At 47.1% G+C, this 27,834-nt stretch overlaps 1 protein-coding gene across 1 annotated transcript in view; it reads left to right on the forward strand.

The window, feature by feature from the left end:
• Positions 1 to 4,680: 4,680 nt before the first annotated feature.
• Positions 4,681 to 27,834, forward strand: part of TRAM2 (translocation associated membrane protein 2) — a 97,199-nt gene continuing 74,045 nt past the window's right edge. The window contains exon 1 of the mRNA XM_089685990.1: positions 4,681 to 4,855. Coding sequence (XP_089542116.1) covers positions 4,739 to 4,855 — 117 coding nt within the window. The 5' untranslated portion in view covers positions 4,681 to 4,738. The remainder of the gene's footprint in view (positions 4,856 to 27,834) is intronic.

A 27,834-nucleotide genomic window follows, 5' to 3' on the forward strand; every position in this document is an offset into this window, starting at 1 on the left:
TAGTGGGATCAGTGTCAATGTGATCAGTGTGTTGTGGGATCAGTGTCAATGTGATCAGTGTGTAGTGGGATCAGTGTCAGTGTGTAGTGGGATCAGTGTCAGTGTGATCAGTGTGTAGTGGATTCAGTGTCAATGTGATCAGTGTGTAGTGGGATCAGTGTCAGTGTGTAGTGGGATCAGTGTCAGTGTGATCAGTGTGTAGTGGATTCAGTGTCAATGTGCTCAGTGTGTAGTGGGATCAGTGTCAGTGTGATCAGTGTCAATGTGATCAGTGTGTTGTGGGATCAGTGTCAATGTGATCAGTGTGTAGTGGATTCAGTGACAGTGTGATCAGTGTGTAGTGGGATCAGTGTCAATGTGATCAGTGTGTAGTGGGATCAGTGTCAATGTGATCAGTGTGTAGTGGGATCTGTGTCAGTGTGCAGTGTGATCAGTGTCAGTGTGCAGTGTGATCAGTGTCAATGTGATCAATGTGTAGTTGGATCAGTGTCAATGTGATCAGTGTGTAGTGGGATCAGTGTCAGTGTGCAGTGTGATCAGTGTCAATGTGATCAGTGTGTAGTGGATTCAGTGTCAGTGTGATCAGTGTGTAGTGGGATCAGTGTCAATGTGATCAGTGTGTAGTGGGATCAGTGTCAATGTGATCAGTGTGTAGTGGGATCTGTGTCAGTGTGCAGTGTGATCAGTGTCAGTGTGCAGTGTGATCAGTGTCAATGTGATCAGTGTGTAGTGGGATCAGTGTCAATGTGATCAGTGTGTTGTGGGATCAGTGTCAATGTGATCAGTGTGTAGTGGGATCAGTGTCAGTGTGATCAGTGTGTAGTGGGATCAGTGTCAATGTGATCAGTGTGTTGTGGGATCAGTGTCAATGTGATCAGTGTGTTGTGGGATCAGTGTCAGTGTGCAGTGTGATCAGTGTGTAGTGGGATCAGTGTCAGTGTGATCAGTGTGTAGTGGGATCAGTGTCAATGTGATCAGTGTCAATGTGCTCAGTGTGTAGTGGGATCAGTGTCAATGTGATCAGTGTGTTGTGGGATCAGTGTCAATGTGATCAGTGTGTAGTGGGATCAGTGTCAGTGTGATCAGTGTCAATGTGATCAGTGTGTAGTGGATTCAGTGTCAGTGTGATCAGTGTGTAGTGGGATCAGTGTCAATGTGATCAGTGTGTAGTGGGATCAGTGTCAGTGTGATCAGTGTCAATGTGATCAGTGTGTAGTGGATTCAGTGTCAGTGTGATCAGTGTGTAGTGGGATCAGTGTCAATGTGATCAGTGTGTAGTGTGATCAGTGTCAGTGTGCAGTGTGATCAGTGTCAGTGTGATCAGTGTCAGTGTGCAGTGTGATCAGTGTCAATGTGATCAGTGTGTTGTGGGATCAGTGTCAATGTGATCAGTGTGTAGTGGGATCAGTGTCAGTGTGATCAGTGTGTAGTGGGATCAGTGTCAGTGTGATCAGTGTCAATGTGATCAGTGTGTAGTGGGATCAGTGTCAATGTGATCAGTGTGCAGTGTGATCAGTGTCAATGTGATCAGTGTGTAGTGGATTCAGTGTCAGTGTGATCAGTGTGTAGTGGGATCAGTGTCAATGTGATCAGTGTGCAGTGTGATCAGTGTCAGTGTGATCAGTGTGCAGTGTGATCAGTGTGCAGTGTGATCAGTGTGTAGTGTGATCAATGTGCAGTGTGATCAGCATGCATTGGGATCAGCGTGTAGTGTGATCAATGTGCAGTGGGATCAGTGTGCAGTGGGATCAGCGTGTAGTGGGATCAATGTGCAGTGGGATCAGTGTGCAATGGGATCAGTGTCAGTGTGATCAGTGTGTAGTGTGATCAATGTGCAGTGTGATTAGTGTGCAGTGGGATCAGTGTGCACTGTGATTAATGTGCAGTGGGATCACTGTGCAGTGGGATCAGTGTCAGTGTAGTCAGTGTCTGTGTGCAGTGTAATCAGTGTTGTTGGAGCCATTGTCTGCAGTGTGATGATCAGTGTGAAGTGTGACTGGTATGTGCAGTGTGATCAGTGTAGTCAGTGTCTTTCTGCAGTTTGATCAATGGTAGTGTGATTGGTGCGGTCAGTGTGATCGGTGCGTGCTCTGTGATCGGTGCGGTCAGTGTGATCGGTGCGTGCTCTGTGATCGGTGCGGTCGGTGTGTGCTCTGTGATCGGTGCATGCTCTGTGATCGGTGCGGTCAGTGTGATCGGTGCGTGCTCTGTGATCGGTGCGGTCAGTGTGATCGGTGTGTGCTGTGATCGGTGCGGTCAGTGCGTGCTCTGTGATCCATGCGTGCTCTGTGATCGGTGCGGTCAGTGTGATCGGTGTGTGCTGTGATCAGTGCGGTCAGTGCGTGCTCTGTGATCCATGCGTGCTCTGTGATCGGTGCGGTCAGTGTGATCGGTGCGTGCTCTGTGATCGGTGCAGTCAGTGTGTGCTCTGTGATCGGTGCGGTCAGTGTGATCAGTGCATGCTCTGTGATCGGTGCGGTCAGTGAGATCGGTGTGTGCTCTGTGATCGGTGCGTGCTCTGTGATCGGTGTGTGCTCTGTGATCGGTGCAGTCAGTGTGATCGGTACGTGCTCTGTGATCAGTGTGGTCAGTGTGTGCTCTATGATCGGTGCGGTCAGTGTGATCGGTGCGTGCTCTGTGATCGGTGCGGTCAGTGTGATCGGTGCGTGCTCTGTGATCGGTGCGGTCAGTGTGATCGGTGCGTGCTCTGTGATCGGTGCGGTCAGTGCGTGCTCTGTGACCGGTGCGGTCAGTGTGATCGGTGCGTGCTCTGTGACCGGTGCGGTCAGTGTGATCGGTGCGTGCTCTGTGATCGGTGCGGTCAGTGTGTGCTCTGTGACCGGTGCGGTCAGTGTGATCGGTGCGTGCTCTGTGACCGGTGCGGTCAGTGTGATCGGTGCGTGCTCTGTGACCGGTGCGGTCAGTGTGATCGGTGCGTGCTCTGTGACCGGTGCGGTCAGTGTGATCGGTGCGTGCTCTGTGACCGGTGCGGTCAGTGTGATCGGTGCGTGCTCTGTGATCGGTGCGGTCAGTGTGTGCTCTGTGACCGGTGCGGTCAGTGTGATCGGTGCGTGCTCTGTGACCGGTGCGGTCAGTGTGATCGGTGCGTGCTCTGTGACCGGTGCGGTCAGTGTGATCGGTGCGTGCTCTGTGACCGGTGCGGTCAGTGTGATCGGTGCGTGCTCTGTGATCGGTGCGTGCTCTGTGATCGGTGCGGTCAGTGTGTGCTCTGTGACCGGTGCGGTCAGTGTGATCGGTGCGTGCTCTGTGACCGGTGCGGTCAGTGTGATCGGTGCGTGCTCTGTGACCGGTGCGGTCAGTGTGATCGGTGTGTGCTCTGTGACCGGTGCGGTCAGTGTGATCGGTGCGGTCAGTGTGTGCTCTGTGACCGGTGCGGTCAGTGTGATCGTTGCGTGCTCTGTGACCGGTGCGGTCAGTGTGATCGGTGCGTGCTCTGTGACTGGTGCGGTCAGTGTGATCGGTGCGTGCTCTGTGACCGGTACGGTCAGTGTGATCGGTGCGTGCTCTGTGATCGGTGCGGTCAGTGTGTGCTCTGTGACCGGTGCGGTCAGTGTGATCGGTGCGTGCTCTGTGACCGGTGCGGTCAGTGTGATCGGTGCGTGCTCTGTGACCGGTGCGGTCAGTGTGATCGGTGTGTGCTCTGTGACCGGTGCGGTCAGTGTGATCGGTGCGTGCTCTGTGATCGGTGCGGTCAGTGTGTGCTCTGTGACCGGTGCGGTCAGTGTGATCGGTGCGTGCTCTGTGACTGGTGCGGTCAGTGTGATCGGTGCGTGCTCTGTGACCGGTGCGGTCAGTGTGATCGGTGCGTGCTCTGTGATCGGTGCGGTCAGTGTGTGCTCTGTGACCGGTGCGGTCAGTGTGATCGGTGCGTGCTCTGTGACCGGTGCGGTCAGTGTGATCGGTGCGTGCTCTGTGACCGGTGCGGTCAGTGTGATCGGTGTGTGCTCTGTGACCGGTGCGGTCAGTGTGATCGGTGCGTGCTCTGTGATCGGTGCGGTCAGAGGGTGCTCTGTGACCGGTGCGGTCAGTGTGATCGGTGCGTGCTCTGTGACCGGTGCGGTCAGTGTGATCGGTGTGTGCTCTGTGACCGGTGCGGTCAGTGTGATCGGTGCGTGCTCTGTGATCGGTGCGGTCAGTGTGTGCTCTGTGACCGGTGCGGTCAGTGTGATCGGTGCGTGCTCTGTGACCGGTGCGGTCAGTGTGATCGGTGCGTGCTCTGTGACCGGTGCGGTCAGTGTGATCGGTGTGTGCTCTGTGACCGGTGCGGTCAGTGTGATCGGTGCGTGCTCTGTGATCGGTGCGGTCAGAGGGTGCTCTGTGACCGGTGCGGTCAGTGTGATCGGTGCGTGCTCTGTGACCGGTGCGGTCAGTGTGATCGGTGTGTGCTCTGTGACCGGTGCGGTCAGTGTGATCGGTGCGTGCTCTGTGATCGGTGCGGTCAGTGTGTGCTCTGTGACCGGTGCGGTCAGTGTGATCGGTGCGTGCTCTGTGATCGGTGCGGTCAGTGCGTGCTCTGTGACCGGTGCGGTCAGTGTGATCGGTGCGTGCTCTGTGACCGGTGCGGTCAGTGTGTGGACTGTGAAAGGGTCGGGCAGCAGGGTGTTAAGTGGGCGTGCCCTTGGCGGGGAAGGCGTGTGTGTCCCGGGGAGGAGGGGCGGGGCCAAGCTCGGCGGAGCGGTGGAGCGGACAGGGAGGGGGATCGCTCGGCGCTCCGGAGATGGCTTTCAGAAGGAGGAAAACTTACCCCATCTTCAGCCAGGAGTTCGTCATCCACAACCATGCGGACATCGGCTTCTTCTTCATCATCTGCGTCCTCATCGGGCTCATGTTTGAGGTAGGATCCCCCCCCCCTGCCGCAGACATTCCATGCACCCCCCTCCCCAGCCTGCACTGTATGCGGAGGGGGGTCGGGCCGGCTCTGTTCCTGCACGGGGCGCCCCCTCCGGCACAGTGCGGAGTGTGTGCGGACTGATGATGTGTCCATCCGCATTCCGCGCTCCTCAGCGCCCCCTGATGGCGGGGCAGCGCCGGCCAACCTGAGTGTCAGCTCTTCTGCCTGATCTGCACACTGCTGGCTGAGCTGCCTTGTCTCTGGATTCTTCTGTGATCCCTTCTCCCCTGGCCTGCTATAGAACACCCTCTCCTCACACACACAATATATATATATATATCCTCTTGTAGCACAGATTGGTGGAGTTGGCCACACACAGCAAGATTGCATCTGCCAGATCAGCAAAGCCTAATGCAGGAAGATTACATTGTATTAGACCCATCCATTGACATCCTATCCACCCATCACTGCTGATACAAAGTAGCTTTAGAAGTTCTCTATGAGACCCAATCTGATACAAAGTCCTCATTTATACATCGTCTGTGAGATCCAATCTGATACAAAGTCGTCGTTTATACATAGTCTGTGAGATCCAATCTGGTCTGTGAGATCCAATCTGATACAAAATTGTAATTTATACATCGTCTGTGAGATCCAATCTGATACAAAATCGTCGTTTATACATCGTCTGTGAGATCCAATCTGATGCAAAGTTGTCGTTTATACATAGTCTGTGAGATCCAATCTGGTCTGTGAGATCCAATCTGATACAAAGTCGTTGTTTATACATCGTCTGTGAGATCCAATCTGATACAAAATCGTCGTTTATACATCGTCTGTGAGATCTAATCTGATACAAAGTCGTCGTTTATACATCGTCTGTGAGATCCAATCTGATGCAAAGTTGTCATTTATACATAGTCTGTGAGATCCAATCTGGTCTGTGAAACCCAATCTGATACAAAGTCATCGTTTATACATCGTCTGTGAGATCCAATCTGATACAAAGTCGTCGTTTATACATCGTCTGGGAGATCCAATCTGGTCTGTGAGATCCATTCTGATACAAAGTCGTTTATACATCGTCTGTGAGATCCAATCTGATACAAAGTCCTCCTTTATACATCATCTATGTGAGATCCAATCTGATACAAAGTCGTTGTCTATGAGATCCAATCTGACACATCTGTATGTGTATGTCCCTAAGCCAGATCACTCCTCCCTGGCCTGTTCCCTTCATCCAGATCTCCCATTAGGGATCACCTCTGCTGCGATTGGATAATAGATTGCTGCACACGTGTGCTCCAGGATCAGCTGTACTTCTTACGGTTTACTTTTTATAATTCCAGAAGTTTTCCTCTTAGTAAAGGTGGCAGAAGTGAGGTCTCCACGGTGCTCCATGAGCGTTTCTGAGGAAAGTCTCTGCGTGGAAACCGTTGGAATAACATGAAGCATCTGCTTGTGGTTTTGGTTAATGACCTGAGACTGGAGCAGTAAATGTCCCCCATGGAGCCCCGGGCCCCGTCCGGTCTGAGACCGGGGAATGTCCCCTGCCCCCCCCCCCCCCTTGGGCGCCTTGTGTGTCAGGAGAAACGTTGAGACGGCCGGCGGCTGGTTGTCGGTGGTGGGTGGGGGGGATTCATGTGTCAGACAGGAGATTGTGTCCCTATACAACCCCAGATTAGACTCTGACACAGGAGGTACTGGCGGGGCCTGCCAGTCAATATGTCATTGTGGGCTCCAGGATCCGAGGCGAGGAAGTGGTCCGTCTCTTCGTCTCCAGGGGGGCTACACAACAGCACTCTGGACTCTTCCTCTTCTACCTTCTATCAGGCAGGAGACTGTGTCCCATGCAACCCTCCAGCATAGATCCTAGTGCAGCAGACACCGGCAAGGTCTGCCAATCAAAATGTAGGTATGTAGGATCCAAGGCAAGCAGGAGGTTCATCTCCAGAGAGGTCTAGAAGGCTCCAAGTGAAGGGCCCCCAGACCCCTCTGTCTGCTGCCTGTCAGACAGGAGGTTATGTCCCTATGCAACCCTGGACTAGACTCTTACACTGGTGGGGCCTGCCAATCAATATCATTGTAGGTTTCAGGATCTGAGACAGACGGGTTCCTTCTCCAAAGAGTCTACAAGGTTGCAAATGAGGGGCCCCCAGCTCCCCTGTGTCTGCTGCTTTCGATCAGACAGGGTATTGTGTCCCTATGCAACCCCAGCATAGACTACTGTACAACAGATGCCAGCAAGGTCTTCCAAGCAGCATGTCCTATTGGGCATGTAGAGGTTCCTGGATCCAAGGCAAGCAAGTGGCCCGTCTCCTTTTTACCTCCAGAGGGGCTACAAGGCACTCTGAACCTTTCCTTTGCTGCTTTCTATCAGACAGGAGATTGTGTATCTATGTAAACCCAACTTAGACCCTAGTACAGCAGACACCAGCAAGGTCTGCCAATCAAAATGTCATTGTAGGCATGCAGGTTCCAGAGACAAGCTGGTGGTCCATCTCCAGAGGGGTCCACAGGGCTTTGAAAAAGGGGCACCTTGGCTCTTGTGTCTGCTGCCCTCTGTCAGACAGGAGGTTGTGTCCCTATGCAACCCCAGACTAGACTCTGGCACTGGTGGGGCCTGTCAATCAATGTCATTGTAGGTTTCAGGATCTGAGACAGGCAGGGGTTCCTTTCCCAAAGAGTCTACGAGCTTGCAAGTGAGGGGCCCCCAGGCCCTGTGTCTGCTGCTTTCGATAAGACAGGGTTTTGTGTCCCCATGCAACCCCAGCATAGACTACTGTACAGCAGATACCAGCAAGGTCTTCCAAGGTACATGTCCTATTGGGCATGTAGAGGTTACAGGATCCAAGGCAAGCAAGTGGCCTGTCTCCTTTTGTCTCCAGAGGGGCTACAAGACCCTCTGAACCTTTCCTTTATATCAGTCAGGAGATGGTGTCCCTATGTAACCCCTCAGCATAGACCTTAGTACAGCAGACACCAGCAAGGTTTGCTAATCAAAATGTGATTGTAGGCATGCAGGTTCCAGAGACAAGCTGGTGGTCCATCTCCAGAGGGTTCTACAGGGCTCTGAGAAAGGGGCACCCTGGCACTTGTGTCACTGCCCTCTATCAGACAGGGTATTGTGTTCCTATGCAACCCCATCATAGACTCTGGTACAGCAGACACTGGCAAGGTATAACGATCAAATCATCACTGTGGGTATGCACAGTCTCCAGGACAGAGTAAATCAGAGGCAAGTAAGTGGTCCGTCTTTTCATGTCCACAAGGGATACATGGCATACCAGGCTTTTCTTCTGCTTCCATCTATCAGGCAGGGTGTTGTGTCCCTATGCAACCCTAGTACAGCAGAAACCAGCAAGGTCTGGAAATCAAAATGTTATTGTAGGCATGCAAGATCCGAGGCAAACAGGGGTTCCTTCTTCAAAGGGTCTATAAGGCTGCAATTGAGGGCCTTCCTTGGCCCTTGTGTCTGCTGTTTTCTATCAGACAGGGTGTTGTAGCTCAAGCGTAGACCATTGTACAGCATACACCCTGGCAAGGACTGCCAATCAACATGTCATAAAGGACATGTAGAGGCTCCAGCATCCAAGGCAAGCAAGTGGTCCTTCTTTTCGTCTCAAGGGTTTACATGGAACTCTGGACGTTTTCCCTGCTGCCTTCTATCAAACAGGAGATTGTGTCCCTATGTAACCCCAACATAGACCCTAGTACAGCAGACACCAGCAAGGTCTGCCAATCAAAATGTCATTGTAGGTATGCAGGATCTGAGACAAGCAGGTGGTCCATTTCCAAAGGGGTCTACAGGGCTCCGAGAGAGGGGCACCCTGGCTTCTGTGTCTTCTTCCTTCTATCAAACAGGGTATTGTGTCCCTGTGCAACCCCCCGGCATAGATCCTAGTACAGCAGACACCAGCAAGGTCTGCCAATCAACATGTCATGTTGGGCATGCAGGATCTGAGGAAAGTACGTGTCCATATCTTTGTCTCTCCAAGCATCTGCAGTGCTCTGCATGGTGGGCACCATTGGCCTTTTATCTGCTGACTTCTCTCAGACAGGGTTTGTGTCCCTATGCAACCCCACATCAAACCCCAGTACAGTGGATGTAGTTCATTTGTTTTAGACATGCAGGATTAAAGACAAGCAATCAGTCCATCTCCAGAGGGTCTACTAGGCTTGAAGTGAGGGGAACCCAGGGTCTTTTGTTTGCTGATTTCTGCTGGACAGGGTATTGAATTCCTAAGCAAACCCAAATTAGTACTCAGCATAGCAGACCCTGGCAATGTTTGTCAATCAAAATGCCAATGTAGCCATGCAGAGACTCCAGGACAGGGTAGACCAGAGGAAAGCAAGTAGTTAATCTCGAGAGGGACTACATGGCTCAGTGTGATGGGCAGTCTATCAGACAGAGTATTGTGTCTAATTCAACCCCTGTATATAGTCTAGTACAGCAGACATTGGCAGGGTCTGCCAATAAAAATGCCATTGCAGGTACGTGAGTCTTTAAGACAGGTAGATCAGAGACCAGCAAGTAGTCCATCTCTTCACCTCCAGGGGGGTTACAATACTTTGTGTGTGGGAACCCTGGGCCTTTCCTCAACATAGGCCCTAGCACAGCAGACACCAGCAAGGTCCGCCAATCAAAATGTCATTGTAGGCAAGTGGGGGGTAGATCTGCAGAGGGGCTGCAAGGCTCTGAATGAGGGGAAACCTGGGGTTTATCTCTGCTGTCTTCCATCAAACAGGGTATTGTGTTCTGATGCAACTCCATCATAGACCCCAGTACAGCAAACGCCGGCAAAGTCTGCCAATAAACTTTTCAGTGTAGGCATGCAGATTTCCCAGGACGGGCACGCAAATGGTCTGTTTCTTCATCTCCACAGGGTCCATTGTTCTCTGTGTGATGGTCACCTTGGGCCTTCCATCTACTGGCTTCCACTAGATAGGATATTGTGTTCCTATGCAGCCCCAGCATAGACCCAAGCACGACAGACAACAGCAAGGGGTGCCATTCAAAATGGCATTGTAGGCACACACAGTCTCCAGGACAGCATAGATTAAAGACAAGCAATTGGTTCATCTCCAGAGGGCCTACATTCCATGTAATGGGCACCCTGGGCCTTTCATCTGCTGTCATCTGACACGGTATTGTGTCCCTTTGCGATCCCAGATTAGTCCCCAGCACAGTAGACATCAGCAAGGTATGCCAATTAAAATGTCATTGTAGGCATGTGGCGTCTCCAAGACTCTGTGGATCAGAGGCAAGCAAGAATCCTTGTCTCCTCATCCATGGAGGGGCTGCAGACTCAATATGATGGGGACTTTCAGTTCCTCTAAATCTGAGGAGAATTAATGCTGATCTTTGCATTATATCAAACATTTATACTGTTTTCAGGATAAGGCCAGGTGTAAATATTTTTGCAAAAAGGATGTGACCATTTTTTGGGCTACATCTATTTCTCTGTGAATCGGTACACCCTGCTGCTTGGGCCTTTTGGTGTAAGAGAGGTGGGCATTCAACCAGGGTGTTTTAGGAAGGAAAAGTGTTGGCGTTAGGAAGAGGGGTGGTGTGGAGCTTGCAGGTAGGCAGTGGCAGATTATGATAGTGGCACAACCGGCAGCTGTCTGAGGCACCAGATTCCGTGGGAGACCATGGAGATGCTAAAAAGTTCTGCTCTTTACTACCGTTTATGGTAAGTCAATTTTAGCTTTGCCAGTCTTGTGAGGAGGATTAGCATGAGTGTTTCAGGGATGGGTAGTGTTGGCGTTGGGGTGACAGGGAGAGATAGTGTCAGAATTAAGGGTTCAGGGAGAGGGATAGTGTTGGGGTGATGAATAGTTTCAGGATTGTTATTACAGGAAAAGATAGAGTTGGGGTTACAGAGAGGAATAGTGTCAGGGTTTAGGTTATGGAGAGGGTTAGTTATGGGGAAGGTGCTGGGGTTATGGGAAGGGTTGGTGTCTGGGTTAGAGTTGGGGAGCAGGATTGTTATGGGGTACTTGTTGGGGTTACAAGGAGGGTTAGTGTCTGTGCTAGAGTTAGGGAGAAAGATAGTTATGGAAAGACATAGTGATGGTGTAGGTGTTGGGGTTATGGAGAGGGATAGTGTTGAGGTTATGGGGAAGGATCGTGTTAAGGATACGGGGAGGGAGAGTGACGGGGAGGAATAGTGTTGGGGTTTTGGGGAATGGAAGTGTTGAGGTTACGAGGAGGGAGAGTGATGGGGTAGATGTTGGGGTGACGGGGAAGGATGGTGTTAGGGTTTTGGGGAATTGTGTTGAGGTTAAGGGCAGGGAGAGTGAGGGGGTAGATGTTGGGGTGACAGGGAGGGATAGTGTTGGTTATGGGGACGGGGAGGGAGCGTGATGGGTTAGATAGATATTGGGGTGACAGGGAGGGGTAATGTTGGGGTTTTGGGGAATGGTAGTGTTGAGGTTATGGGTAGGGGGAGTAATGGGGTAGATGTTGGGGTTATGGGGAAGGAGAGTTTGGGGTTTGGGGAATGGTAGTGTTGAGGTTATGGGTCGGGGGAGTGATGGGGTAGATGTTGGGGTTATGGACAATGGTAGTGTTGAGGTTACAGGGAGGGAGAGGGATGGAGTAGATGTTGGGGTTATGGGGAAGGAGATTTTGGAGTTATGGGGGGATAATGTCATGGTTGGGGTTATTGTCTGGGGGGATCATGTGGAGGATGGATTTATAGGTGAAGGATGGCATTGAGGCAGGCATTGGAATCATGGGGGAAGGATGGTGTTGGGGTTGGCATTGGGGTTATGGGGAGGGATAAAGTGGGGCTGTGGTGAAGTCAAGTTAGGGTTATGGTGGGAGGGAAGAAGGGCCTTCAAATAGGGTATCACCTAAGAACTAAAATAACTAACGTATCTTCTCTTTTGTGCACATCCTGAGAATCCCTCTAATGATTTAAATAAGTTACAGATGAGCTTATCAGTCTGCTGTTTCTTCTGCACTGTCCAGTTATAGTCTGGAGGAGGGGCAAGACCAGTAAGTATTACTTAACTGCAACAGAGAAAGATCAGGTCTTCTGCCTTGCCTGACAGTACTGTGTTCTGTGGTAAAGCTGTGTAAATATTGCACCTGAATGGACATAAATGCAAATCTTTTGAGGGGTAAAACAGCCAGAAAGATGTGGAAGATCAACAATACTAAAATGAAAAGAGTCAAAATAGTATTTTATGGTTTAAAGGAACATGGCAATTGTTTAATATACAATGCAAACTAAATGTCATCCAGGTTGGGATAAGATCCAGGATTTTGATTAGGAGCAGGCTATTGTGATGGGAACCTTCCAGTAGAATATTGCTCTCTGCTTAAAAAACTAACCATGCTGGAAGGGTGCCATGAACAGTAATTATTTTAGTGGTTGGGAAGATTTTTTTGTTTCCACCTGTAAAGCAAATTTGATCATACTTTGTGTGCTATGGTTTGGGGGAGAGGAAAAAAATGCATCTCCCAAGTTTTATCATGTGACCCCAAGCCTTGGCAGAAGATTGCCTGGTATGTAAGAGCAGTGCGGAGATTTCACATCATTGGAAATGGCAGACTATTTTTAATACAGCTCATTTTCCTGTTCATACTAAACTGAATTCTTTCCTGTGTGTGTATATGTATATATACCCCCTGTAAGGGCCCATTCATGCCTAGAGTGTTGTAGTATTTGTGCGCTAGTGTGAATTACATTAAGGAAGCCATTCTTTTTTTAAACTGGACTTGCACTATTTTTTTTTTACGCATCCTACCACAGTGCACACAGCTGTGTGTAACAGTGTGCTACACTATATTTATTTCTGGTACTTATATAGCGCCGTCAATTTACGCAGCGCTTTACATATATATTGTACATTCACATCAGTCCTTAACCCTCAAGGGTTGTACAATCTAAGGTCCCTAACTCACATTCATACATACATATACTAGGACCAATTTAAACAGGATCCAATTCACCTACCAGCATGTCTTTGGAGTGTGGGAGGAAACCAGAGTACCCAGAGGAAACCCATGCAGGCACAGGGAGAACATGCAAACTGCAGGCAGGTGGTGCCGTGGTTGGGATTCCAACCAACGACCCTAGTACTGCCAGGCAGGAGTGCTAATCATTTAGCCACTGTGCTGCCCTGCATTATGTACTTTGCATGATTCGTTAGCATACATTTCCTCCTAGCCCTAGTGTAAATGAGTCCTTGTTACCTTTGATCGAAATGTCTCTGGTCTGAAGGCTTTCACATGTTAGGTGTTTGAGCACCTTGTATTATGTTTCTATCTCTTCCCCTTGACAATAATGAGAGAGGTGTTTTTTGGTTTTTTTTTTAAGAGTGATCACTTACTTGAGGCCCATGTTTTGCCCTCCCAAAACCTTCACTTTGACCATAGTTGTTTGAATCCCTCTGGTCAGTAGGATCACCAATTTGTGCCCTGATGAGGGAATACACAGCCAGTTGGGGTTAAGACCTGCATTCTCTAGCCTCTTCCCCTGAGACAGTACTCCGGCCTTGCAGCTAGTTACTAGGTCCATGCACTTTGGTATGACTGGCCAAGTGACATCATGGCGCCCTTGATTGGTGTCTACGGAGGAAGGAACGGCAAGATGAGTGGAGGGTTGGCCAGGATGGTTGGGAGGTAGGGGGTGCGTTCTTTGCAGGTACAATGTCACTTGGTGTCCATCTCTTGCCTTGTTAGGCACTTAGGTCATCTGAGCTGTATCACCTCTGCTTCAGGTGAGACATCATTAGATGGCACTGGAGTGATTGCCTGGCAGCAGACACACGAGCTTTGTGCAGGGTGGAATTTCTTGATTTCCAGAGACATTTATGAGTCAGCTTCTGCCTCTTTGTGTCTGCTGTCTCCCCGTCTCGGCACACAGAGGCTGCATTCATGGAGTAGGAGGTATTGTCATGTTAAGTTTAGGGAGAGCTTACTGCTGGATCAACGTCTGGGGAAAGGGTGCCACGAAGGTGAAGGTTTAAGGAAATAATATTACACCTTCTTTGTAAAAATTGTCTTCTCACAATGATCATTGAGACTGTTGTCCTGTTTTAGGATGTCGGGGGTCATTCCCTCCCAGCAAGAGGCATTGTTGGGTGTAGCGGACTATGGATAGTTCCTTACTGTAGTGACATTTCAAGGTGCAGTTTTGGTATGGACATTTTTGCTGTGTTGTATTGGTCCAGCTTGGACCAATGTCGGTACTCAAGCGCCAAACATGGTTCATTACTGCACCAAGCTGATTTTTATAGCGAAAGTCAAGATTTACGTATAATGTCCGCTGCACATATTGCTGAATTTCCTGATTGTTTTTGGTGTGTCTTTATAGAAAGGTATGGCTTCTGTGTCATCTTAAAAAAAAAAAAGGAATCAGGTTGCTCTCTAACCTCCTGGATCACTTTTACCTGAAAGCCATTCGCCAGCTGTAAAAAATCAATACCAATCTTACAGCCATGGGAGCCGGGAGTTTGCTTTAACCCTTTGAACACCAGGACATTTATACGTACCTCGCTAGACCAGGGTTAGAGCCGCAAATCAGGTGAAAGTACACTTGACCAAAAAGGAAATTCCACACAAAAGGTCCACCAAAAACCTGACAATTTCTTCATTCGTGAAACTTGTGATGTGATTTGGGTTCAGGATTTTTTTTGTGTTGTGTTGCAGCTTTACTCAAAGTGAAACTTTTAAGGAAATCTTAAAATGGAATTTCAATTCCAAGGAAAGATGTCTCTGCTTGCCTATTCTGAAGCCACTCTGGTCCAGTAATATGAATGGCTTCCAGCACTGGCAACAGCTGGAGCCTGGGCAATGGACCCATGGACTTAATATGGGCCATCCATGGTCTCTGTCTCCCCTCAACCCTGAAGACGGCCCTGGGACCCAATCATGTGACAAGTATAGACGTTTTTCCTTTTTCCTCCAGGGTAGACAGAATGGGGATGGGGAGTAGGTTTAGGCTTAGTTAGGGTTTGACTGGAATGCCACTTTAACCACTTCAAGTCCGGACACTTTTACCCCTTCCTGTCCAGGCCAATTTTCAGCTTTCAGCGCTCTCACACTTTGACAATTGCGCGGTCATGCAACACTGTACCCATATGAATTTTTTAGCATTTGTTTGGGACAGATAAAACTTTATTTTGGTTGTATTTATTCACCACTGGGATTTTTATTTTTTTTTGCTATATAAATGAAAAAGTTCAAACATTTTGAAAAAAAGTGTTTTTCTTATACAATTTTGCAAATAAATAATCTTTCTTCATAAATCTTGGCTAAAATTTATTCAGCTATCTTTTTAGTAACAAAAATAAAAATAACCCAAATTAGTTTATAACCAAAAATTATAATTTTTCCAAAAAATTTTTTTTATATTATTATTATTTTTTTTTTTTTACATACTGTCACCCTAGCAGTACAGTGTCACCATAGTCTCCGTTGTGACAGCAGGCCGGGGATCTTCTCCCCCACACCCGCTGTCACAATTAAAAATAAGAAAAAAAAACAAACGCGGCCATGCGGGACTCTTCCCACCTAGTCGTGTCATTTGTTCAGAGAGGTTGCTGGTGAGCGCTCTAGTAGTTCATTCATTCGTCCTGTCAGTCAGCAACTGCCTGCTCATGCAAGGTATGGGCAGACAGCTACACTGACATCTGCTGATCTCGGGTGCATTGCTTTACAGCAGTGGTTCTCAACCTTCCTAATGCCGCGACCCTTTAATACAGTTCCTCATGTTGTGGTGACCCCCAACCATAAAATTATTTACCCAGTAATTATAATTCATGAGTGTCGTTTTACCTCCAATACTGCTGCTTTCAACACAGTAGCTGCTTTCAACACAGTAGCTGCTTTCAACACAGTAGCTGCTTTCAACACAGTAGCTGCTTTCAACACAGTAGCTGCTTTCAACACAGCAGCTGCTTTCTACACAGCAGCTGCTTTCTACACAGCAGCTGCTCTTTACACATTGGAAATATGTGTTTTCCAATGGTCTTAGGTGACCCCTGTGAAAGGGTCGTTCGACCCCCAAAGGGGTCGCGACCCACAGGTTGAGAACCACTGCTTTACAGGCTCCTAAGAGGAAAAATAAATAATGCACTTTTTTTTTACCTGCAAAAAGGTGAACTTATCCTTCAAAGCTTGCATAATTTATGGCTAATGCTCTTCATTTCTATTGGCTAATGACCAAGTGAATGAAAAGTGCATGCAGCTGGTGTGTTGGCTATTAAGTGCATCAGTTGCCTCGGCTTGCTTGGAAAAGCACAGGTTCACCCTAAGTCTATGTTCACACTAGCTTTGTTAGTAGGAGTTAGGTGTTTGGGAAGCGTTTTTAACACTCCTCAAACGCCTATGAAAATTCTGCATGGCAGCACACAGTACTGTTCACACTGAAGAGTTAGCATCACATCGCGGTAAGGCTACGTTCACACTAGCCTTGTGTGTAGGCGGCAGAGAGGCGTTTGGGAAGTGTTTTTACCGCTTCCCAAACGCCTCTGCCAATTCTGCACATTACAGCACATGGTGCTGTTCTAACGGGAGTGTTTGCGTCGCGTTGCGGCAAAACGGACGCCTCTGGTCGAGTCAGGAGGCTTTGAAGCCTCCTATTCTCTTTTATGGTGCCGCTCCGCAAACGCCCGGCTTGCGTTTGCGACGCGGTTGCGGGACGTTTGCGGAGCGGTAACACCACTCAAACTGTATTATAGGCGTTTGTGGGGCGTTATTAACGCTCGGCAAACGCCTAGCAACCGCCACTAAACCGCGCATGCGGCGTTTGCGGAGCGTTAAAAAACGCTCTGCAAACGCCGGACCAACGCTTGCCAAACGCTATAGGGGCGTTTGGCAAGCGTTGGTAAAACAGCCAAGTGTGAACGAGCCCTAAAACTGACGCCTCATGTCGAGTCAGGAGGAGTTGAAGCCTCCCATTCAAGCCTATGGTGACTCTCCTCAAACGCCTGGCAGGCGTTTGCGGGTCAGTTGCGAGGTGTTTGCGGAGCGCTAATGCCATTAAACTTCATTGTAGGCATTTGTGGTGCAGTTTTAACACCTCAAAAATATTCACAGGGCATTTGGGGAGCGGTAAAAACGCTTCCCAAATGCCTAACGCCTGTCAAACGCTATAGGGACATTTGGCAAGCATTAGAAATTAGGGCTCGTTCACACTTGACTGTTTTACCAACGCTTGCCAAATGCCCCTATAGTGTTTGGCAAGCGCTGGTCCAGTATTTGCGGAGCGGTTTTTAACGCTCGGCAAATGCTCCGCAAACGCCTATAATAAAGTTTGAATGGTGTTACCGCCCCGCAACCGCGTCGCAACTCCACCGCAAACGCCGGCCGGGCGCTTGCGGAGAGGCACCATAGACTAGAATTGGAGGCTTCAACGCCTCCTGACTCGACCAGAGGCGTCCGTTTTGCCGCGACGCTAATGTTCCCGTTAGAACAGCACCATGAGCTGCAATGTGCAGAATTGTCCAAGGCGTTTGGGAAGCGGTAAAAACGCTTCCCAAACGCCTCTCTGCCGCCTGCACACAACACTAGTGTGAACGTAGCCTTAGTCAAGTGTGAACAAGCCATTAGGCTATGTTCACACTAGCTTTGTTAGCAGGTGTTAGGCTCATGTCTAGTCAGGAGGAGTTGAAGTTTCCCATTCAAGTCTATGGTGTTGCTCCTCAAATGGGGCATTTGCAAGGCGTTTGCGGAGCATTAATACCATTAAACTTCATTGTAGGCGTTTGTGGTGCAGTTTTAACGCCTCAAAAATGCTCATAGGGCATTTGGGGAGTGTTAAAAACGCTTCCCAAACACCTAACGCTTGCAAACACTATATAGGGGCATATGGCATACATTAGAAATTAGTCAAGTGTGAATGAGCCCTAAGGCTGCATTCACACTTGAGCGTGTTTTTGTAGCTTGAGGCTTTTTTTTTAGCGTTTTTGCATTAGCGACGTGTTTTTGGAGCTTCAAGGTTCAAAACGCTCAAGTGTGAATGCAGCCAGAAGTTCTGCACTGTGAGAAATAATGATGGAAATGCTGTCAGCAGGAAGGATGCCTACAGCCAAATGGCCTGAATGCAGCAATTTAATGGTGATCGTTCTTGTAGTGATTTCATTTGTTGGGATTCCGGGCATTTAGTTCGTTCGCAGCACTTTTGTGAGCGTGTTTCGTCCTCCTGGACAGAACATAACCTCCCAATTCACTGGAAGCAGAGATTATCAGGAGGTCAGTTTTGATAAACAAGCGTGTAGGCCGAGGTGTGGGTGTTACCTCAGTACTGCAGTCACCGGAGTGGTTTATGCTGGAGGTGGTCCAGAGGGGCCTTGAACCACTAATAAACACCTTTGCAATGTATAGGGGTCCCAAGTGGAGCCCCTGAAATAAAGGACTACACAATAATACTCATGCTACTGAAAGCAGACTATGGACATAGTGCAGTTAGAGACTGGGGGCTTCTTACATGAGACTGCTAGAGATCTCTGCCATTATGCCCCCTTACAGACTAGTGCCCCCACCTTCCTGCTCTGTACAGCCTCTAAACCATTTGCCCTCCGGAAGATTTACCACCCCCCCCCCCCCTTCACAACCAGGCCATTTTTTTTTTATATACAGCGCTGCACTACTTTAAGTGACAATTGCACAGTCATGCAACACCGTACCCAAATGAAATTTATATAATTTGTTTTTCACATAAATATACCTTTCTTTTGGTCATATTTGATTATCACTGGGTTTTTTATTTTTTTGCGCTATGAATGAATAAAGACTGAAAATAAAAAAAAACCCCAAAAACTATTTTTTACTTTTTGCTATAAGCCCTCATGCACATTTGATGTTTTTACAGCGGCTGTTTTTGGCTTTTGATGTTTTTTCTACAGCCAGTGAACCCCCGAGCATGTTATCCTCTGTGTCCATGTACACTTAGGCCCCATGTACACGGGACACTTCTGAACGATGGAAACTGACTGCTGGAAAACGTAGGTTAAAAAACATCTGTTTAGCCGTTTGCATACTGTGTTTATGCGCGTTTGCGTTTAGAAGTGTTTTTTAAAGATAAGCGCAGGAGAACCTCCCAAATGCACTGAAAAGTGGTAAATTATTAACTATTTCAGACTGTTTCAGAGAAATATAGAAAGTAGAAGCAGAGACAGCAGTATGTGCTGAAATTAGCTTAGGTGTGAGTTGCTCATTAACATTTCTTTTGTTTCCAAGGGTGGGAAAGGTGTCTGGTGGAGGGAGTCATTAAGGCCTCCTGGAAGGGGGTCTTCATGAGGAATTTGAGGTGTTAATGGGCATTAACATATCTTTTGTTTCCAAGGGTGGGAGAGGTCTGAGGTGTGAATTGGTCATTACAATGTGTGACAGGCTTGATAGGAACATCCTGTGTTCAGTGTTTTGGACTTGAGTACCTTGAAAACGCTTTGCATCCATTTTTCCCGATGAAAACAGGCTCTGGACAGCATCAGGAACTCGAAGAGTTAAAAAAAAATTTCAGACGCAAATACTTATAAATGCGATTTGCCGCAAGATGCCCCATTGTTTGATGGAAATGATCAACCTACAGAAGACTGAATTCAAAGACATCCCGAAAATCAAAGTGAAAAAATGATGCAGCAGGCTAGTCCATTTTGTTGAAATTTCATTGCAGCAACTCAGAATGGTACTCAGTAATTTGTATGGCCCCCACGTGTTTGTATGTATGCCTGACAACGTCGGGGCATGATCCTAATCAGACAACGGATGGTGTCCTGGGGGATTTTCTCCCAGATCTGGACCAGGGCATCACTGAGCTCCTGGACAGTCTGAGGTCCAACCTGGCAGCATCGGATGGACCGAAACATGATATCCCAGAGGTGTTCTATTGGATTTAGGTCAGGTGAGCGGGGGGGCCATTCATTGGTATCAATTTCTTCATCCTGCATGAACTGCCTGCATACTCTCACCACATGAGGCCGGGCATTGTCATGCACCAGGAGGAACCCAGGACCCACTGCACCAGCGTAGGGTCTGACAATGGGTCCAAGGATTTCATCCCAATACCTAATGGCAGTCGGGGTGCCATTATCTAGCCTGTAGAAGTCTGTGCGTCCCTCCATGGATATGCCTCCCCAGACCATCACTGACCCACTACCAAAACGGTCATGCTGAAGGATGTTACAGGCAGCATAACGTTCTTCACGGCTTCTCCAGACCCTTTCATGTCTGTCACATGTGCTCAGGGTGAACCTGTTCTCATCTGTGAAAAGCACAGGGCACCAGTGGTGGACCTGACAATTCTGGTGTTCAATGGCAAATGCCAATCGAGCTCTATGGTGCTGGGCAGTGAGCACAGAGCCCACTAGAGCAGTGGTTCTCAACCTTCCTAATGCCGTGACCCTTTAATACAGTTCCTCATGTTGTGGTGACCCCCAACCATAAAATTATTTACCCAGTAATTATAATTCATGAGTGACGTTTTCCCTCCAATACTGCTGCTTTCAGCACAGTAGCTGCTTTTAACAGAGTAGCTGCTTTCAACACAGCAGCTGCTTTCTACACAGTAGCTGCTCTTTACACATCGGAAATATGTGTTTTCTGATGGTCTTAGGGGACCCCTGTGAAAGGGTCGTTCGACCCCCAAAGGGGTCGCGACCCACAGGTTGAGAACCACTGCACTAGAGGATGTCGGGCCCTCAGGCCACCCTCATGAAGTCTGTTTCTGATTGTCAGACATTCACACCAGTGGCCTGCTGGAGGTCATTTTGTAGGGCTCTGGCAGTGCTCATCCTGTTCCTCCTTGCACAAAGGAGCAGATACCAGTCCTGCTGATGGGTTAAGGACCTTCTACGGCCCTGTCCAGCTCTCCTAGAGTAACTGTCTGTCTCCTGGAATCTCCTCCATGCTCTTGAGACTGTGCTGGGAGACACAGCAAACCTTCTGGCAATGGTATGTATTGATGTGCCATCCTGGAGGAGTTGGACTGCAAAACTAGTGAAAAACAGTCAGAAAAGATGAGCAGGACAAAAAATGTTAGTGGCCTCCACCTGTAAAACCGTTCCAGTTTTGGGGATCGTCTCATTGTTGTCCATCTAGTGCACCTGTTGTTAATTACATTAACACAAAAGCAGCTGAAACTGATCAACAACCCCCTCTGCTACTTCACTGACCAGATCAATATTTTAGGAGTTTCATTGACTTGATGCTAGACCAGCAATGGGCAAACTGCGGGCCGTATACGGCCCGGTGGACCTTTTAATCCTGCCTGCGGAGCGTGATACTGTCAGGATGTGTGTAGGCGGGGCAGCGTGACGAACGCGAGGGGAGCTAGGCTCCTCTCACAGTCCGCCCTGAAGACCGGTGTAGCATGAAAATCTGTCTCCTATGAGGATCTGTCCCCCTCGACGTATCTGCGCATGTGCCGGAGATCGCCGATCGGCTGCTAATGCCTGAAACTGGCACATGCGCAGATACGTCGAGGGGGACAGATCCTCATAGGAGACAGATTTTCATGCTACACCGGAACGGCGAGGGAACACGGCGAGAGGAACGCGCGGAGCAAAGGTAAGTGAATTGACACAGGGGGGACTTGGGGACTTAATATGGGGGATGAATTACTATATGGGGGATGAATTACTATGGGGGATTAATTACTATATGGGGGATGAATTACTATATGGGGGATGAATTACTATGCTTACTATGGGGGAATATTACTTACTATGGATGACACATACACATCATTCATCTACTCTTGGTCCGGCCCCCGGGTCCAATTTATGAACCCATTGCGGCCCTCAAGTCAAAAAGTTTGCCCACCCCTGTGCTAGACTCTGATTAAAAAGTCTTCCTTTAATTTTTTTGAGCAGTGTGTGTGTGTATATGTGTGTGTGTGTGTATATATATATGTGTATATGTGTGTGTATATATATGTGTATGTGTGTGTGTGTGTATATATATGTGTATATATATATTGCTACAGGGCACTTGGCAAGTGATTAAAGTAGAATATGAACGGTTTTCCAACCCATATATCACAAAATTGTGTGATACTTTGTCCCTCACTGAATCACCATCTCATGTGTGACGTGGACATCCTGGAAGCAGCGGGTGGCCAACTCTGTCGCGCTCGTCTGTGTGAGAAATCCTGAAGCTGCAGCATTGGGACTTTGTTACACAAGCGACACCCTCTGAAAAGCAATTTGCGGTGGATTGCTTTTCAGAAAGGAGTAGGGAAGCCACTGTCAGGCATTCAGGAGCTGATGCTGCCGCCTTCTGAATGCATGTTTGTTTGGGTTTTTTTTGCACCCGGGGATTTTGAATGGGAATACAGTTTGGCTCGAAGTTGCGGTCTAGCCATATTCATTTGAAGAGATCGTGTTTGGTGGCAGTACTGCCTGCCAAATGCATTCTGTTGTATTGATTTGGCTTCATCTTTACCACTGTTAACATGTGGCTGGGCGTTCGGTTAAACCGCGGCTCAACCATCTATTTTTTACTGCCTTTGGCTGTTAAAAAGGTTGGTAAAGAAATTTATAACAATATTTAAAAAAAAAAAAAAAATCTAATAAAAAAAAAAAAGTGCAATTGTGTAAGCAGGTGGGAGGAGGAAGCAAACAAGAGGAAGTTCATTTCAAGGGTGAAGATCCTCTTTTTAAGTTTTATTTCTCTGAGCAAGATCCATTATAAAAGGTCAGAAAATTATAATAAGATGGAATGCACAGTACAGAAAAAAATTAAAGTCATGTGCAAAAAGTAAACCAAACCATTTACCTAACAAAAGACAGTCTAATCAATATTTTCTTTTACTGACCTGAGTAAGTGGCCCTGACCAGGAAGACAGGGACTGCTAGCAGCTGGGGCCCGAAGGTGCATCATAGGTATCAAAGGGTACCGGAGTGTGGAAGGGTCAGCACCTCTTCAGGTTCTTCTGTTTCTTTGCTGACTTTCATCACACTAACTTTAAGCTGGACTTTAGGAATTCAGCCACTTTGCAAAAATGTGCTGGCATGCTATGAGTTAAGTCCAACAAGGTGCATGCCACCTCATGGACTCATCTTTGGTTTACATCTGGCAGTTTTATGGAGCTCCTGGAGTACAGCTATCGCTCTGACAGGGGAGACGGTTCTCTTATACGGTAGCCACTGTGCCTGCTTCTCCCCTCCGCTGTCCATTCACAGGAGTGTTAGTATTTTGTGAGTGACTTTAGATAACATAAAGCGCTCTGTGATTGGGCAGGAGGGGGGGAGGGGCAGGTATAGCTGCTACATGCAACTCTGCACCTGCAGTAGCTGAGATCAGAAGGTCCAACCTTGGAGCACAGGAACTTTGGCAATAGCTATGTTCCCAGTGCTCAGTAAAAATACAAATTGTAAATTAAAGAGCTAAATCTGCAAGATGCCATGCACCTCACGTTAATTCATGGTAATCCAGCACATTGTAAAAGCGGCTGAATTCCTGGATTCCAGCTTTAACTTGCTCTCCTGGATCTGTTACAAACAGTAAATAATAGTGCAGATGATCTATTTGGTATCCTGTTTAAGCATAGTCACGTTTTCGAAGGGACTGTGTTTGGGCCAGAAACGCATTGGAGTAAAAATCTTACTCCTGGCTCTCATTGGATTGTATGCATGTGGATTCTCCAATCTGGGTCCCTTCCTTGTGCCTGCAGTTCCCGTTTTGTGGAGTGTTGCCATACCAGAGCCAGTGTGCCCAGTGACCATTTCTGTGACCCTTGGAAAATCCCTGGGTCTCCCTGCTAGGGAGATTCACTCTTTTCTTTGTCCATGCAACCACTGTCACAGGGGCTGATAGGAGAAATTTCAACATTTTGAGTTTATCACCAAAAATCGAATCTAGCAAGTGTCAGTCATCTCATTTCTACCACGTTTGACTGATTTTCTGTGTGATCAAAGATGAAAGCAGTTTGTTGTTAAAGTCCAATCTTTTTTTTTAGGCATACGTTCTGCGTAAGTCCAAACCAACACAACGTGTGTATTGAGCCGTCTAACGGATGGCTGGAATATGTGCCAAGCATCTGTATTTACCGCAGGTGTGGATTTACCTGATTGGGGGATGCCATATGGCAGGGGTGGGCAACTGTGGCCCTCCAGCTGTTGGCGAACTATAAGTCCCATCATGCCTCTGCCTTTGGGAGTCATGCTTGTAACTGTCAGTTTTGCAATGCCTCATGGGACTTGTAGTTCTACAACAGCTGGAGGGCCACAGTTGCCCACCCTTGCCATATGGGGTTTCCTGTAAACTGTAACAGAGTCTAGAACATTTTCCAGTGAAGAAGTCGAGGTATCGCCCAGATCTGCAAATATTTGCCTCTTGACTGACTACTAATAACGAGCAATAGTGGCGTACATCTGCTTCTGGACGTGCCAGGTCACGTTGGCTGTTTTTGCAGATGGTGGTGATGACACATCTAAATTCAAATAACTATCACATTGTAGTTATTAGACACTATTGATTTGCAGTTTTTACAAATCAACTTGGATCTTTTTCTTTTTTTAAGTGTAGATATAGTTAAAGTTCTGTACAAGCCAAACAAACCTCAATGTGTTATATTAAAATTACTTTGACACTGTATATTTGTTCAATGGGTGTGCTGGGGCCTGGGCTGCGCAGACGGGGGCTGCGCCAGGGCCTGGGCTGCGTGGACGGGTGCTGGGCTGCGCGGACGGGGGCGTTCTCATAAATCACATTTTATTGAATATGCTACATTTATTTTAGATATCGCTTCAGATGATTTTGCAACTGCTGGATTGCATCATATTTTTCTGGCATCTTGTCATGGCCGTTATTCGGGACAGAGTACCGTTACCTAAAATTGCTTCTGGGTGTTGATGTGTTTTGTTAATCCCTTTTTTCTGTTTTGCTGAGGAAGATGAGAGGGAAGAAAACTCTGGATTTTATAAATACTGCAGCTAGAGAAATCCTTTCCTGATACTTTGATTTATGATGTAATATATCAAATGCACTTTTTTAAACATATTTGTAACCTTTATTATTAGACAAACCTAGCAAATTTGTTTAACCTTTCACCTTATTTTTTATTTTTTTCCCCTGCTGTCCTTCGTAGAGCGGTGGTAGGTTCTGGGAAGTCTACTTACCTGCTTAGAAAAATTACAAAAAGAACACAAAACGTTGTATCCCTTATTAGCAATTACAGCGCCTTGAAAAAATATTCATACCCCTTGGAATTTTCCATATTTTGTCATGTTATAACCAAAAAATGTAAATGTATTTATTAGGATTTTATGTGATAGACCAACACAAATTATACATAATTGTGAAGTGGAAGGAAAATGATAAATGATTTTCAAAAGTTTCTACAAATAAATCTGTGAAAAGTGTGGTGTGCATTTGTATTCAGCCCCCCCGGAGTCAATACTTTGTAGAACCCCCTTTCACTGCAATTACAGCTGCTAGTCTTTTTGGGGATGTCTCTACCAGCTTTGCACATCTAGAGAGGGACATTTTTGCCCATTCTTCTTTGCAAAATAGCTCAAGCTCTTGTCAGATTGAATGGAGAGCATCTGTGAACAGCAATTTTCAAAACTTGCCACATGGTCTCAATTGGATTTAGGTCTGGACTTTGACTGGGCCATTCTAACACATGAATATGCTTTGATCTAAACCATTCCATTGTAGCTCTGGCTGTATGTTTAGGGTCATTGTCCTGCTGGAAGGTGAACATCCTCCCCAGTATCAAGTCTTTTGCAGACTCTAACAGGTTTTCTTCTAAGATTGCCCTGTATTTGGCTCCAACCATCTTCCCATCAACTCTGACCAGCTTTCCTGTCCCTGCTGAAGAAAAGCATCCCCACAACATGATGCTGCCACCACTATGTTTCCTGGTGGGGATGATGTGTTCAGGGTGATGTGCAGTGTTAGTTTTCCACCACACATAGCGTTTTGCTTTTAGGCCAAAAAGTTCAGTTTTGGTCTTATCTGACCAGAGCACCTTCTTCCACATGTTTGCTGTGTCCCCCACATGGCTTCTCACAAACTGCAAACAAGACATTTTATGACTTTCTTTCAACAATGGCTTTCTTCTTTCCACTCTTCCATAAAGGCCAGATTTGTGGAGTGCGCGACTAATAACTGTCTTGTGGATGGATTCTCCCATCTGAGCTGTGGATCTCTGCAGCTCCTCCAGAGTTACCATGGGCCTCTTGGCTTCTTCTCTGATTAATGCTCTTTGTCCAGCCTGTCAGGTTAGGTGGACGGCCATGTCTTGGTAGGTTTGCAGTTGTGCCATACTCTTTCCATTTTCATATGATGGATTGAACAGTGCTCTGAGATGTTCAAAGCTTGGGATATTTTTTTTATAACCTAACCCTGCTTTAAACTTCTGCACAACTTTATCCCTGACCTGTCTGGTGTGTTCCTTGGCCTTCGTGATGCTGTTTGTTCACTAATGTTCTCGAACACACCTCTAAGGCAGCCTTTCTCAACCTTTTCAATGCAGAGGAACCCTTGACATAACTTTCCGGTCTCAGGGAACCCTGCTAAAAATGACTATATCTACAATTCGTGATACATTAGTGTGATAGTCAGAGGTAAGAGTGCTCCTTAGACTTGTGGTCATTGGAAAGAATTACCCTCTTACAGATTGCTAAAAAGATCAGTGGTGTCATTGGGAACTTACCGGAGAGGCAAAAATTGCTGATTGCTCAAGGAACCCCTGGCAACCTCTGGAGGAAGCCTAGTTGAGAAATCCTGGTCTAAGGGCTTCACAGAACAGCTGCGATTAAATTACACACAGGTGGACTCTACTAAATAGGTGACTTCTCAAGGCAGTTGGTTCCACTAGATTTTAGTTAGGGGTATCAGAGTACAGTGGGCTGAATACAAATGCATGCAACACTTTTCAAATATTTATTTGTAAAAAATGTTGAAAACCATTTATCATTTTCCTTCCACTTCACCATTATGTACCACTTTGTGTTGGCCTATCACATAAAATCCCAATAAAATACGTTTTAGGTTTTTGGTTGTAACATGACCAAATGTGGAAAATTTCATGGGGTATGAATACTTTTTCAAGGCAAAGTACATTTACTAATTTTGCTCTTTGAAAAAAATATTTGTTGAGCAAAAAAAAAATCCTCCTTTTCTGCCTGTGTTGTGTTTTTTTTTTTTTTTTTCTCTTGCAGTCTTGAGATTTTCCTTTAAAGACACAACAGGAAGCGAGAGGAAATCTTTTTAAAGTTAAAGGACCTTCCCTCTTAGCTGTTGCCAGAACAAGTGTCCCAATTGGAAAGAGTTCCTGTTTAGTGACAACTAAGTTTTGGATTTCCATTATGTTCTTTCCTGGTGATGATGGTCACCAGGACAAACAGACAATATAAGCACTTGCAATAAACATTTTCCAGGGTAGGAATAGACACAAATAAAATCCTGACAAAGGTTCCTGTCCTTCCACACCCTATGCAGAATTATTCAGGAAAAAACTTTTTACTTGCCCCAAAGCTGGCCATACACTAGTAGATTGTTGGTCGAATGTTTGTATGAACATTTGTATGAAATTTCCCAGTATATTCAATGACTTTATGAATGTCAATCAAAAGTACTTCAAAGCTTAGTTTGCTTATACCAGTGTTCTCCAAACTGTGGCCCGAGGGCCGGATGTTGGCCTTTGCTTGCCTTTATCTAGCCCTCAGGGCAATATTCCTCCCACTGACATTAACAGTAGGGCATAATTCCTGCCACTGACACCAACAGTTGGGCACTATTCCTCTGATGGGGCATGGTCACCAACACCAGGACATTTTCTACTCTCATTGGCCACAGTCCGTCCCATCTAAAGTCTGAGGGAAAGTAAACTGGCCCTTTGTTTAGAATAATTGGAGACCCTTGGCTTATACCATTCAATTTTGAAATGAATTGACTTTCTCAAAGACTTTGACCCTGTTGATTAGAAAATAAGCCAAACGTTCTTGAAATGAAACATTTCTGACAGATTTCTACTATTGTATGGCCAGCTTAACTCTGTGTAGGCCATTTT

This window comes from Staurois parvus, unplaced genomic scaffold (assembly GCF_062004578.1).
Source record: "Staurois parvus isolate SC_StPar_1 unplaced genomic scaffold, SC_StPar_1.0 ptg000390l, whole genome shotgun sequence".
Taxonomy (NCBI): domain Eukaryota; kingdom Metazoa; phylum Chordata; class Amphibia; order Anura; family Ranidae; genus Staurois; species Staurois parvus.